This window comes from Pelophylax lessonae (genome assembly GCF_965119305.1).
Source record: "Pelophylax lessonae genome assembly, chromosome: 3".
Classification (NCBI taxonomy): domain Eukaryota; kingdom Metazoa; phylum Chordata; class Amphibia; order Anura; family Ranidae; genus Pelophylax; species Pelophylax lessonae.
Genome location: NC_138770.1, coordinates 176,596,552 through 176,610,191, shown reverse-complemented (window position 1 = coordinate 176,610,191; position 13,640 = coordinate 176,596,552). Strand labels below are relative to the sequence as shown.

General features: G+C 42.0%; 1 protein-coding gene across 3 annotated transcripts in view; it reads left to right on the top strand.

The window, feature by feature from the left end:
• The window catches only part of CEP63 (centrosomal protein 63), a 44,823-nt gene that overhangs the window by 16,305 nt on the left and 14,878 nt on the right, over positions 1-13,640 (top strand). The window contains exons 5-9 of one of the 3 annotated variants that reach the window (XM_082251828.1): positions 1,790-1,903; positions 2,819-3,028; positions 4,597-4,742; positions 9,146-9,395; positions 11,910-12,107. In XM_082251828.1, coding sequence (XP_082107954.1) covers positions 1,790-1,903; positions 2,819-3,028; positions 4,597-4,742; positions 9,146-9,395; positions 11,910-12,107 — 918 coding nt within the window. Of the gene's footprint in view, positions 1-1,789; positions 1,904-2,815; positions 3,029-4,596; positions 4,743-9,145; positions 9,396-11,909; positions 12,108-13,640 lie in introns of all 3 variants that reach the window. The other 2 variants (XM_082251829.1, XM_082251827.1) reach the window with 2 other exon arrangements.

Below are 13,640 nucleotides of genomic sequence, written 5' to 3'. Positions count from 1 at the left end.
CATTTAGCAAGAGTATGCAACCAGTTCCTATAGGATGAAGGAGTTGATACCATTTGAATGGCCCCCCACACTTGCCTGACCTAAATCCAATAGAGCACCTCTGGGACGTTATGTTTCGGTCTATCTGACGCTGCCAGATTGCACCTCAGTCTGTTCAGGAGCTCAGTGATGCCCTGGTCCAGATCTGGGAGGAAATACCCCAGGACACCATCTGTCGTCTCATTATAGATGCATGCCCTGACGTTGTCAGCCATGCATAGAAGCACGTGGGGGGGGGGGGGGGGGGGCATACAAACTACTGAGTACCATTTTGAGTTGCTGCAATGAAATTTCAGCAAAATGGACTAGCCTGCTGCATCATTTTTTCACTTTGATTTTCAGAGTGTCTCTAAATTCAGCCCTCTGTAGGTTAATAATTTTCATTTCCATCGATAGGGGATTTTTTTCATTCCGAACACATTACCATATCCGTATAGATATCCAGCATGATATTTTTCACCATTAAGATCTGATGTGCTTTTATGATCCTTTAATTAGCATAGGTTTAACATAGGTTTTGGGCTATAATCACCATATAAGACTACCCCCCTACCCCATGATGGGGTCTTGTCTAGCAGCCGTTTACCCCCACTAATCAGGCAGGAGTATAAAATATGAACCTTAAGAGGAGATATGATAAAACATTTACAAAAATATGAGAGGTGTACTCACTTTTGTGAGATACTGTGGTCTTTTACAAATATATATTTTAATAGTTTTATTTTTATCAATTTACAAATGGAATGTAAATGAACAGAAGAGACATTCAAATCAAATCAATATTTGGTGTGACCACCCTTTGCCTTCAAAACATCAACAATTCTTCTAGGTACACTTGCACACAGTTTTTGAAGAAACTCGGCAGGTAGGTTGTTCCTAACATCTTGGACAGATAACCACAGATCTTCTGTGGATGTAGACTGCCTTAAATCCTTCAGTTTCTTCATGTAATCCCAGACAGACTTGATGATGTTGAGATCAGGGGTCTGCGGGAGCCAAACCACCACCTCCAGGACTCTGTTTTTCTTTATTCTGAAGATAGTTCTAAATGAGATTGGCTGTATGTTTGGCGTCATTGTCCTGCTGCAAAATAACTTTTGGGCAAATCACACGCCTCCCTGATGGTATGGCATGATGGATAAATATCTGCCTGTATTGCTCAGCATTGAGGACACCATTGATTGAACAATGTTGAGGACCGTAGATGCACTGGTCAGCCAAAGAAATTTAATGCACCAGATGAAAGGTACATCATGCTTACTTCCCTTTGACATCGGAAGATGTCCAGCAGTGCCATCAGCACATAACTGGCGGAAACCGGTGGGACCCAGGTACACTCATTTTCTGTCCAGGGAAGTCTAGCCAGAGGTGGTCTTGGAAGAATTGTGGCCAAGAAGACATACCTCTGATGTGGAAACAAAGCTAAGCAACTTAACTATGCACAAAAACCTAGGAACTGGGGTGCCGAAAAATCGCAGCAGGTGCTCTGGACTGACGAGTCAATATTTTAAATATTTGGCTGTAGCAGGAGGCTGTTGATTGAAAAAATTAAACTACTAACATCTCTATTTCTGAAAGTATTATTAATTTACAGACAGCATTTTTTTTCCACATCTACCTAAAACTTTTGCACAGTACTTTTCATGTGTTAAGTGTTTTTTTGCAGAATTGTGACAGTTTAGTTAGCTTCTGCTTTTTCTTACTATATCTCTAATTGTTGTTTGCATTGGATTATATGATTTTTCCTTAGGAATTCCGCCAGAGGTCTCTGGACTGGGAGAAGCAACGTCTTCTGTATCAGCAACAGTTGACAGGATTGGAAGCTCAGCGCAGGACACTTGCGGAACAGGCTGAAATATACCAGGTACATACAGGGACGCAGTTGTTTTTTGACTTCTATATTTGAGTGTACAGCTTTCTTCTTTTTTTTTTCTTCCTCATAAGACAGTACACAGCTATTATGATGTACAGAATACATGAAAGCCAATCAGGTTTCAGTTTTCTGTAGCTAGGATAGAGATGATTGCTGATTGCTGTGGACTAGAGCTATTTGTATATCATTGTTATTGCTAGCTTTGCCTTATTATTTAGTCTGTAATCATCATAATTGTTCTCTAAGCTGAATACATTTAGCATAATTGCATTTTATGTTTAAGCACTTCAGACAAAACTTTGTATTGAACGGATAAGGGGTAGAACCTCTGTTTGTAATGTAATATTTTTCCCCATTTGGGAAATTTCCACCCCAACACACGCACACTCTTACTAAAGGCACATAGACTGTGCACTTTGCAAAGTGCAGTTGCACTCTACAAGAGCAGTTACTCCAGAGCTTAGTAAATGAACAGAAGCTCTGCTGACTTCCATCTTCCACTCACGTGAAAGTAAAAATGCAGTTTTTGTTTATTTTCCCTGCAGTTGATTGGGTTTACCTCATTTACTAAGCTCTGAAACAACTGCACTTTGCAAAGTGCACAGTCTATTTGCCTCTAGTAAATCAACCCCCAAAGTGTCTGTGTTTGGATCTGTGCACCTGCTGCTGCCCATATGTTAAATTTTGATATGATGCTGTGTCCATGCAGCTGCTGCATCTGTATCCAATTCTGTGTTGTGCCTGCATGTAGCTTTGAGGAGGATGCACAGTCAGCAATGGTTACGTATATATTTCTCTAGTATAGGCGTATTTTAGAAAGACATGCCTGCGATTTGCCATGCCAGATTTCAGTTTTTTTTTTTTTTTTGTGTTTTTTTTAATTACTTTTTTTGATTTTTGCAGCAGCAATCCCAAAGCCGTAAGCAGATGCTAGAGCAAACAAGCTTGGCTGGCCGATCAGAAATCCAGCATCTCAGTGGTCAGCTGGAACGTGTTAATGACACACTCTGTTCCAAAGAAGGGGAAGTAGAGAGTCTGAAGCTACAGCTAGAGTCCTTAACTGCTGGGCAGGAGAGAACAGAGCGTGAGCTTGAGCAGGCTCAGCACACCATAAAGGTGAGGCCCCTAAGGCTGGTCTTTGCTTTGATAGTATTTTACTGTACTGAGGGTGTTCCTCCCACATAGTTCTGGGCGCTGTGTCCATTTGTAATTTTGTGGCTTATTTCCAATTTTCTATTGCAGGTGTTTATATGGGGCCAAAAATGTAGGCAGTGCATTACATATTGTACAATTGCATCATTGCCTGCCTTCAAGGAGCTCACAATACAAAATCCTTATCATGTATACATACACATACTAGGGCTAATTTAGGCAGAAGCCAATTACACTACCAGCATTTTTTTGGGTTGCAGGAAACCAGAGTGCCCAGAGTAAATCTTTGCAACTACAAGGAGAACATGCATGCTTAATGCAGGTAGCATCCTGGTTGGCATTTTAACTGAGGATCCTAGTACTGCAAGTGCTAACCACTGGGCCACTGTGTTGTCCATATTCTTTTACAGTTTTGCAGTTTTTGGTTTGGGAGAGAATTGAGAAGAGTTTGAATCTTCGTCAGGTTTTAAAGGATTCTGTATGACCAACGAAGAGACTTCATTTCTCTCTTTATTTTGTCTAACACTGTTATCTGGAAATCTAATTAGCGGCGGGGGGTTCTCCCTAATGGGAACACAAACAGCAGTTAAAACCTAAGAAGGGCTCTATACTGACCTCAGTGTGATAAATGTATGTTTATTATTATAATATTATTATCATTCAGGATTTCTATAGCGCTAACAGTTTGCACAGAGCTTTACAACATTAGGGCAAACAGTACAGTTACAATTCAATTCAATATAAGAGGAATCAGAGGGCCCTGTTTGTTAGAGCTTACAGTCTAAAAGGGAGGGTCAAGCAATACAAAAGGCAAGAACTGTGGGGCATCAGCTGATAAAATAAAAGTACAGTTGTTAGGTGGAGGCAGGAGGAGAAAAGTTTTCAGGGATCACCAAAAAGTGGATAGAGTAGAAGATAGTTGGACAGATTGCGGTAGGAAATTCCAAAGGATGGGAGAGGTACGGGAGAAATCCTGGAGGTGAGCATGGGAGGAGCTGACAAGTAAGCAAGAGAGCAGGAGGTCTTGGGAAGAACCAAGAGCACATTTTGTTGGAGTAGCTGGGGGCCAAGTTGTGGATGGCTTTGTAAGTTGTTGGTGTTTTGAATTGAATTTGTTGGGTGAGTGTCAGCCAATGGAGGGAAATGCAGAGAGGGGTAGCAGACGCTGAGCGGTTTGTAAGGTGGATGAGCCTGGCAGCAGCATTCATGATGGACTAATTAGCGGATAGCCTATGCAAAGGTAACCAGTGAGGAGAGAGTTGAAGTAGTCAATTAATACTACTCGTGTCTGTGATGGCGGGGGATTCCCTCTTTCCGCTAAATAACAGAAGGTGATATTTTCCATCATTTCTTGTTCTGTCTGACACCTGGAAAATAAATGAGCGACTTAAGCAGCAGTAAAAAGTTAACAAAGTTTATAACCCTTTCTCACTTTTTTCAGAAAAAAAGCTGAATAGGCTGCTCTGTACTGTAGTTATCTGAACATTTCATTATATTTGTTTAATAAACCCTCCTGCTCTTTCTCTGTACAGGTTCTCCAGGAGGAGAAAGCTGAACTGCGGGCAACCATACAAGCTCAGACTGACTTCCTGCAGGGGTCTAAAGCACAGAAAGAAGAGCTACACAGAGAGGTGTGCAGGGTGAACGAGACGCTGAGAGAAAGGGAGAGCAGCATCAGGTGAGCTGATCTTACCTCAGAATAAAGGTTACCTTAAATCGCTGCTGCCATTGACCTGGTGCTTTACATTTTAATGGACTTATAGGAAATACATGGCTGTAAGGTAACATTAGTTTTGATATAACTGTTTTTGGAATGTGGAAATAAACCATAAGAAATTTGGTTGGAAAATGTTTGTCCTATTTGGTTTTTGATCTCAGTTGGTAGAGCAGATTTATTCTTTGTGCAATCTACACAGGCTTAATTTTACCAAATGAATTGGTCAGCACTTCCCATGTTTTGTTAATGTGAACACATGGATTCATCTTACCTTGCACCATGGCCCAAGTCCCTAAAGCAGACTCTTCTGTGACTGAGGTTCCCAAAAGCTACAGCCTTTTGTTAGGCAATTTAGACTAAGCAGTTTCTTATTTAATAACTTGTCCATTGAAGCTAGCAATACACAGTTTGAATTATCTCTGAATTGGGTGAAATTCAAGACATGGGTTGGCCCTGTATGTAACCCCTGACTCGCCACTTCTTGGTGGAGCCTGGACTGGCTGAGTGACAACAGCCCGACAGCGGTCTTTGGCCTGATGTCGGCTGAAAAGGGATCACAGGAGTGCAGAAAGATCTGCAGTCCTGTGATCCATAAGAGAAAAAGTTCCAAAAAAAGCTTTGGTCACACTTATCCTTTTTAACTGGGGATCGACCGATATTCACTTTTTTTTTTTAAGTATCGGTCACGAAACTTACTGATCTGACCGATCTTGTGCGCAGAGCACACAACGTCATTTCGTATGTTGCGCCACGCGGCTCCGCACACTGGGCCTGCACGTTTTGACTTTTGACGTTTTGAGTCCTGGCTTCTTCTACCCAGATAGGCCACGCCTCCCTTGCCTCGGACAGTGCACACCATGGAACGGCTGGACTAGAGAGGACATGCCAGCCGCCACCCACAGCAAGGTGCCATGTCTATAGCTGAGCCAAGGTACATACTGAAGAGTAAAAAGTATTATCAAACTGAAATGTTGGGAAAGATTCACCAAAAGGTAGTTGAGAAAGTTAAGACTGTGCTGTAACCAGAGAATGCTGGCAACTCACTCTTATTCATGACTGACTGCTGATCAGGGCAAACTGAGTCACTAATAAGTCTTACATGGCACTTCATTGACAGCGGATGGACAAAAAGACAATTGGTGTTAAATACAAAAGTGATGCAAGGATCCCACACTGGGAAGTACATTAGAGAAATGTTTCTAGGCATGCTTGAAGACTGGGGAATAAACAAAAACTGAGTGATGCTTGTACTTCGAGACAGCAGAGCAAGCATGGTGAAAGAATGAAGCTTGCTGAAATTTAAGACCTCAGTTGCATGGCACACACCCTCCAACTTGTGGTAAATGATCGTCTGTCAAGCCAAAGAGCTTTAATTTATATAATTGGCATGCTGAAGAGGTGCGCAGGCCATTTTCACCATTTAATCCTTGCCAAGCACCGACTGAGGTGCATTCAGGAAGTCCTTGGTCTATCCAAAAACAACTTGATTCAGGCTGTTCCAACATGATGGAACTCAACACTTCACATGCTGCAAAGAATGCTGGAAAAGAAGCAAGCTCTTAGCATCTATTAGGGTGAATATGGAGGATATTCTTGTCCTACTGCTGATCAGTGGGACATTGTAGCCAATGTCATTGAGACCCTCCTCCCCATAGAGGAAGTGACAATAGAGGTGAGAAATTACGACTCATCTGTGTCATCTGTCATCCCATGTGTGAGAGTGCTGAAGATGCTTCTTCAAGATCATGAAGGACCCAACACACGTGGCATTAAAACATGTAGGCAGGTCATGAGGGACATGGATCCTCATTACAAGAATCATCCTTTCTCTTCTGATGATGTATTGGCCAAGGCAAAACAATGGCTAACAGAAGATATTAAACAGGAGGTACAGGAGACGCCTGCTGAAATGTCAAGAAGAGAATGTTTCTAATCTGGAAGAGCAGGATGCTGCAAAAAGAGACAAACATTCAAAAAGACAACAGACAGAAGAGAATCTTCATCGTGGTTGAATTGATGCCACGTTCAGTGTTTTATTGGAACCTCATGCGGAGGATTCTTCTGAATCGGCAATAATCAGCCTGGATGATGAACTTCATCTCTATATGAAGGAACCAGTAATTGACAAAAGAAGTGGTGATCCTCTTAAGTGGTGGAAAGAAAATGAGGCACACTACTAAAGACTTGCCTCTCATGCTAGAAGATACCTCTCTGCTCCTCTTTCCTCTGTACCAAATGAGCATTTTCTCTTACGTCCTCCGACAGTCGCCGCCACCTCAAAGTCATCACTATTGATGACTTAGAGGTGGCGGCTGTCAGAGGACTCAGAGAAAGGAATTTTATGGTAAGATTTTACAAAAATTCTGTTTTTTTAGTGAAGTGGCAGCAATACTGTATATGAAAAAAAAACAGAAGCCGTTTAACAGGTGAACATGCTGAAATGTTATGCTTTCTGCACTATAATATTGTTTTACTTAACTGGGAGTATTGAAGTAACTAGTCCACTGTCTAGCTTTTTGCACTTCAGTAGTGATTTAAATGTAATCATTGCAGTGAGTGCACTGCAGCAGTTTATGCCATCTTTCTATGTTTTGGGAAGCCATTAATAAGTTATTATTTTTCAAGCACTTTATTTTTCACAGTTGTCTACTTCTAGGCCTCGTTCACACCATGGTTTAGACAGAGATGTCGGTTTTGCAAGTGCACAAAAAAACAATGGTTCTTCTCTTTACTCTTCCCTATGTGCTCTGTTCACGCCACACAATGTGCATGAAAACTGACTCAATCGCGCATTAAAAAATTATGTGAAACTGATCTCTCTCTGCAAGTGAAACCTGTGCGGTTTTCCCATCAGTTTTCTCGCAGGTATGGTTTCAAGAACGAGCCCTTAATGTTAAAAATGTTAATAAACATTAATATGTTCAGTACCAGATTTGTGTCGAAAATTGTGTTGATTTTTCAAAACTTTAAATGTGCAAAATAACCGCAGCTAATATCGGCTATCGGCCTGAAGGGTGACCTGAAAATTGGTATCAGTATTGGCCCTGAAAAAAACGATATTGGTCGATCCCTACTTTTAACCACTTCTGGACCGGAAGGCTTTACCCCCTTAATGACCAGACCATTTTTTGTGGTACGGCACTGCGTTACTCTGACAATTGCACAGTCAGGGTTAACACCAGGGGCGATCAAAGGGTTAAATGTGTGCCTAGGGGATGCTTTCTAACTGTGTGGGGGCTGGACTCGCTAGATGTACATGGAGATCTGTGTTCCTGAATAGTAGGAACACAGGATCCCTGGGTTCATCTCTGACAGAAGGGTGGTCTGCCTTGTTTTACATAGGGAGCGAGCGCGGGTGGCCTAGTGGACCCGCTGATTGGCTCCCCTTCTGGCCAATCGGCGTGCACCCCACTGGCTATTGCGCGGCACAACATACAGGTGCATCGTTTCATGTAATAGAACCGACCTGCCACAGTATATGTGCGGCGGCTGTTCAGCAAGTGGTTAATAATTGTCTGAGCTGGGTGGAATACGAGCCAAACAGTGACTGCGTCTTATCGAATGCAGTCACTGTTTGGGTATTCAGGCAGCCGTGGGTCCCACTTGCTGCGAAATACAACAGCCAACAGTTGAGATTCTTCCATGTTGTCTAACGTGGTTGGGAAATCAAGTGATTTTCTCTTGTTTGAACCACTGACCAATAAGAGAAAATCTATCTGTGCATAACTAGACTTACTCCTGCTATTGCACCTTTCTTTTGAGTGCTGAATGCAGTAAATGACCTTGGCTGTCTATAGGAAGGTTCAGCGGATGGGAGCAAGTGGGAAAAATATTGACAAAAAGGCTGTGTGGACTGTAATTGGGTAATAAAACGCTAGAATGTTATGGATCCCTTGGTATTCTGAGGAACTGAGCTAGGGAGCATGGAGGGTATCTTTCTTATAGGTCCAAGTGCCACCTTACCTTGTAAGGTAAACCCACAGGTTTACTTTAAATCAAATCAGCTGATGGAATATATATATATATATATTCCAAGGAATTGAATAGTTTGTGATCATTCATGACTTTCTAATCATACTGGTTTATTTGTTCAGTTATTAAACAAAACCATGTGTGACACGCCTCTAAATACGTTTACTTATTTATATATTCCTTTTATGGTGTGGGGGGAGTCTGCCTTCTGTTTTACTGCCTGCTAGAACAGCTGATTTTTAAGTATATAATTGATTAGTATTATGAGCACATAATATAAAGAGGTACGCTGCATACTAATTCATAATCTCTTTAATTTAGAATATAAACATGTTGTATGTTTTTAACAGGTAGATGAAATGCTTTTATGGCTTTATGATTATTGATTGCAGATCATTAGAAGAAAGATTAAAAGGAACCCAGCTCTCTGATGGGCATACAGAGGTGGATGTGCTGCGCGCTCAGCTGTCCATTAGCCAGCTAAATGAGCTGAGGCTACAAGATGAAGTGACCCAACTAGAAAGTCAGATTGGTTCAGTGACACTCCAATGCCAGAAACTTGCCAAAGAGATTAAGGAGCAGGCTGAATCAAGGCAGCTGTTGGAAGAAGAGCACACAAAATGCTGGACAGAAATTAAGAAGGTCAGTGAGAGTTCTCTGTACTTTTTATTTTATTTGATTTGCTTTGAAATGATCTTGATAATATGTGCTGTGTACCAGGGCCTTTGCTATATAAATCTTGGATTGCGAGCATAATTTGTTCTGGAAATATGCTTGTAATCCAAAGCACTCGTATATCAAAGTGCATTTCCCCATAAGAAATAATGGAAACTCTGATGATTCGTTCCACAACCATTTATTCGTTCCACAACCATTTATTCATAAGTCCTTCAGTCTATAGTCCATATAAAACGATTAAAGTAATGTGACTTCAAGGCAACTTCAGGAAATGCCTGAGTAATCTTCATGTAATGTCGGATCCAAATCACATCAATTAGGATGAGGATCCGACTTAGGGCTCAAGCACACTGCAGCTCAAGAAAAAAAAGAGCTGCTTTTACAGGCATTTGAACTTTTATTTCAGCTTGAAGAAGCTAGTGATTTTTTGCGCTCTTGTGCACATTGTTTATATTGAGCTTTTTCAAGCTTCTTTGAACTCCTATGAGCTTTTTTTTTTTTTTTTTTTTTTTTTTTTTTTCTCCACAAAGGGCTCATACACACACACACACACACACACACACACAAGCTTTTAACACACCTGCTCCCCATTCACACCTGAGACCTTGTAACACTAATGAGTCACATGACACCAGGGAGGGAAAATGGCTAATTGGGCATAAATTGGACATGTCCACTCAGGGCTGTCCTCACTTTTGTTGCTAGCAGTTTAGTCATTAATGGCTGTGTGTTGTTATTTTTAGGAGACAGCGTGTGTGTGTGTGTGTGTGTGTGTGTGTGTGTGTATATGTATGTATATGTGTGTATATATATATATATATATATATATATATATATATATATATATATATATATATATTATTACAGGTACTTGTATGGCGCTATTAATTTACAGAGCAACAATAAAGACCCCCACTAAAACAATAGATCCACTGCAGCAACAATAAATCCCCCCCCCTCCCAGCAGCCAACATCAATATACCCTTCAGCAGCCAGCAATAATGGAAGTAAATCCCCCCCAGCAACAATCGACCTCTCCTTCTCAGTAGGCCCCCCCTAGGCAATAAGACACCACCCTCAACAGTAAATCCCCCCCCCCCCCAGCGACAATAGACTCCTCCTTCACAGTAGAGACGGTAGACCACACAGCAACCGTAGACCCCCCCCCATCAACAACAAGAGCCTCCCAACTATAGACCCCTTTCAGAGACAATAGATTCTCCAGCTTATCCCAGTGCCTCTTGCCATTACAAGCTGTTTTACTGCCAAAGGATTTGTATTTTTAGCCATCCAGATTTATACATAACTGCCACACAGTGCAGCCCAGTCTAACGGGACTGGAGACCTGATTTTTTTTTTTTTTTTTTTTTTCTTTCTATTTTTCTGGTAAAGGTAAAAATGCATGTAAACCGTTAACTACAATAAGCTTCCATTTTTTGGTCCATTTGGTCTGCCAAATATACCATTGGTACCTGTTGATTCTGCCAGAAACCTTGATAGCTGATAACTTCATGTGCACAAGAAGGTTATGAAGATGAGGAGAGTAATCCTTCAGAAATGAAATAGGCAGGGTTGACGCCACTTGTTTAGGATATCAAAGCTAAAGGCTAATAGACTGCACTTTGTAAGTGCAGTTGCACTCTGCAAGGGCAATTGCTCAAGGGCTTAGTATATGAGGGGAAGCTCCGCTGACTTCCATCATCCAATCATGTGCGAGAAAAAATGCTGTTATTTTTATTTTCCTTGTTTTATTTCTGTTACATCAACAATTGTAGTTGTGTACTTGCAGTGTTTTTTAAAGAGATAAAACATTAAAACTTGTGCAAGTATTCTATTCCCCTATGAAGCTTACAGTCTAAAGTCCCTACCTCCCATACACACTCACACACACACATTTTGTTGCTAAATTAGACAGGAGCCATAAACCTACCAGTATGTCTTTGGAGTGTGGAAGACATCAGAGTACCAGAGGAAACCTACACAAGCACAGAACCTGAAAACTGCATTCAATTAATGCCTTGGTTGGGATTTAAACCAAGGGCTCTTGTGCTAAGAAGTGCTAAGCCCAAGCACCCCCCATTTTTGAAGCACTAGACTGATGAGCTCCATCTCTTGGTCACTCTGATCTCTCATCTACTCCATCTGACATTCAGGAGTGAAGACGTAGACCAGGTACTTCCAGGTATGGGGATCATGTGATTCACCTCTCTTGCTTTCATGTGACAGTGCTGGTGCCTGGTAATTGGCTGCTACAGAGTCCCGTCACGTGGGATTTTGACAGGTTAGACCTGTTTCAAGCATTTCTCTTTAGCATTTATTTAAAGTTTTTCACACTATAACAAACTTGCCATACATCTGCTTGTAATAATTTATTTTTAAACCCTCAAAAAAAAAAAAAAAAAAAAAATCTGTAGAAATGAAGAAGCAAACAAAAACAAATTAAAAAGAAATGGAAGTTTCCAATGTTTCTTCTAACAGTTGAAGAGCCAGCTTTCCCAGGCTGAACTGTCATACAGCAGTGTTCTCGATGGGATGAAGAAGGAGATCTCTCAGCTGACACAAGAACTACACCAGAGGGACATCAGCATTGCCTCCTCTAGCGTTACAGCCAAAGAATGGGAGAGGAGAGTGCAAGCTGAACGGGTCAGAGCTGAAAGGGAAGCAGCGCAGCATAAGGTACTTCGCCTCCTACGTTTTTAGTATTTTTAGATTATTTGGTTTTCAGTAAAAGTCATCTTTGCTTAGGAATTTTTTCAGTGTGATTTTGATCTGTGAATTGTGTGAAAGTTAGTTATCAGTTTATTAAAAAAAGAACTCCAGCCAAAACATTTTTTACCTGATTGTACAGTACAATACATAGACTTCGTTAAATCATTACCACTGGGTCATATATTGTTACCTTGAGGTGACTGGACATTGGCAAAAAAGAGGCTGCAGAGTCATCCCCCACCCCCCTAGCCACAGTTTTTTGCTGGTGTCCTTAGGTGATGGACCACTTCTCTCTACTGAGAGAAGCCTACCTTCTTACATGATCTGCCCAGTGCAGAGCCAAGTCTCTAAGAACCTCTGCAGGGATATGTCCACCAAAGAAAGGGCGAAGCCAGGAATACATTAACTCCCTTTTTATTCCTGCTACTGAAGTGGTGAGTAAACAAGGTTGAATCCTCTTAAACATTGAATCCTATTTGGAGATGAGAATTCCACACTTCTGGTGGCGTGATTTTACAGTCAAGGATTGCCTGGCTGAATTGTGCCATTTGGATGTCTTTCTAGAGGGCGCCTGCTGTGGCACCAGGTCTACTCTTGGCTTGTGGTGCAGTACTTCACCTGCACAGCAGAAATCATGTTCTTGACATGCATTGCCTTGTTTTAAGGGGGTTGTCTGTTTCACGCCCTGCCTTTTTCTCTGCATTTAGGTAGCAAATCGAGTAACGTCTCCTGGTTCTAGATCCTGAGGGAAAATTAATAGCAGTTTACTGTCGCTAATCCTAGGTTACAGTGGCCTACATGTGCTTACAGCGAGGTATTCTCCCCACTGCACCACTGCTGCGAAGGTAGTGAGTACCTCACCATGCACATTTTAATCACACATGGTGGACCATAAGCGGAAAGATAAGGTATCAGATCAGCTCAATAGGTCAGGTTCCCCCTTTATCTCTGTTGGGGTTTAACCCTTTTGCTGCCGGGTCGGTACGGTATATGGACCTACAGCGCTACTTCAATGACCATGAGCTTATAGCAGAATTGTTCAGCAGAAGCTGCTGAACAAACTGATCCGATCAGTGGCTGATAAGCCACTGATCAGAGCTATTTACCTAAAAAATGTGACCCCCCTCCCTGCCGCTTCTCTGCACTGTGTCTGCCGCCGCTCCACCTGCCTTTGCTGACATCTAAAACAACCCCCACTCAAATTCTTCCTTACCCTACCGCTTCACCCCCGCTGCTCCGATTTCCCCCTTCCTCTCAAATCCCAATCTGTTTGTGGCCATCCTGAAACTATCAGGTTCCCTCCTCTGCCCTCCCGCCGGCTTTGGGAGCTGCAACAGAGGGATCTGCTTGTCCTAATTGATCGCCTGCTACTCTGACCCCCCCCCCCCCCCTTTTCAGTGCCCCTACCTTAACTGATGACCAGGCCCCTTCTCCCTTAAGATGCTGGCCGGCTCTCCCTTCTTCCCCTCATGCTGGCTGCAGCCAATGTCTGATCGCTAT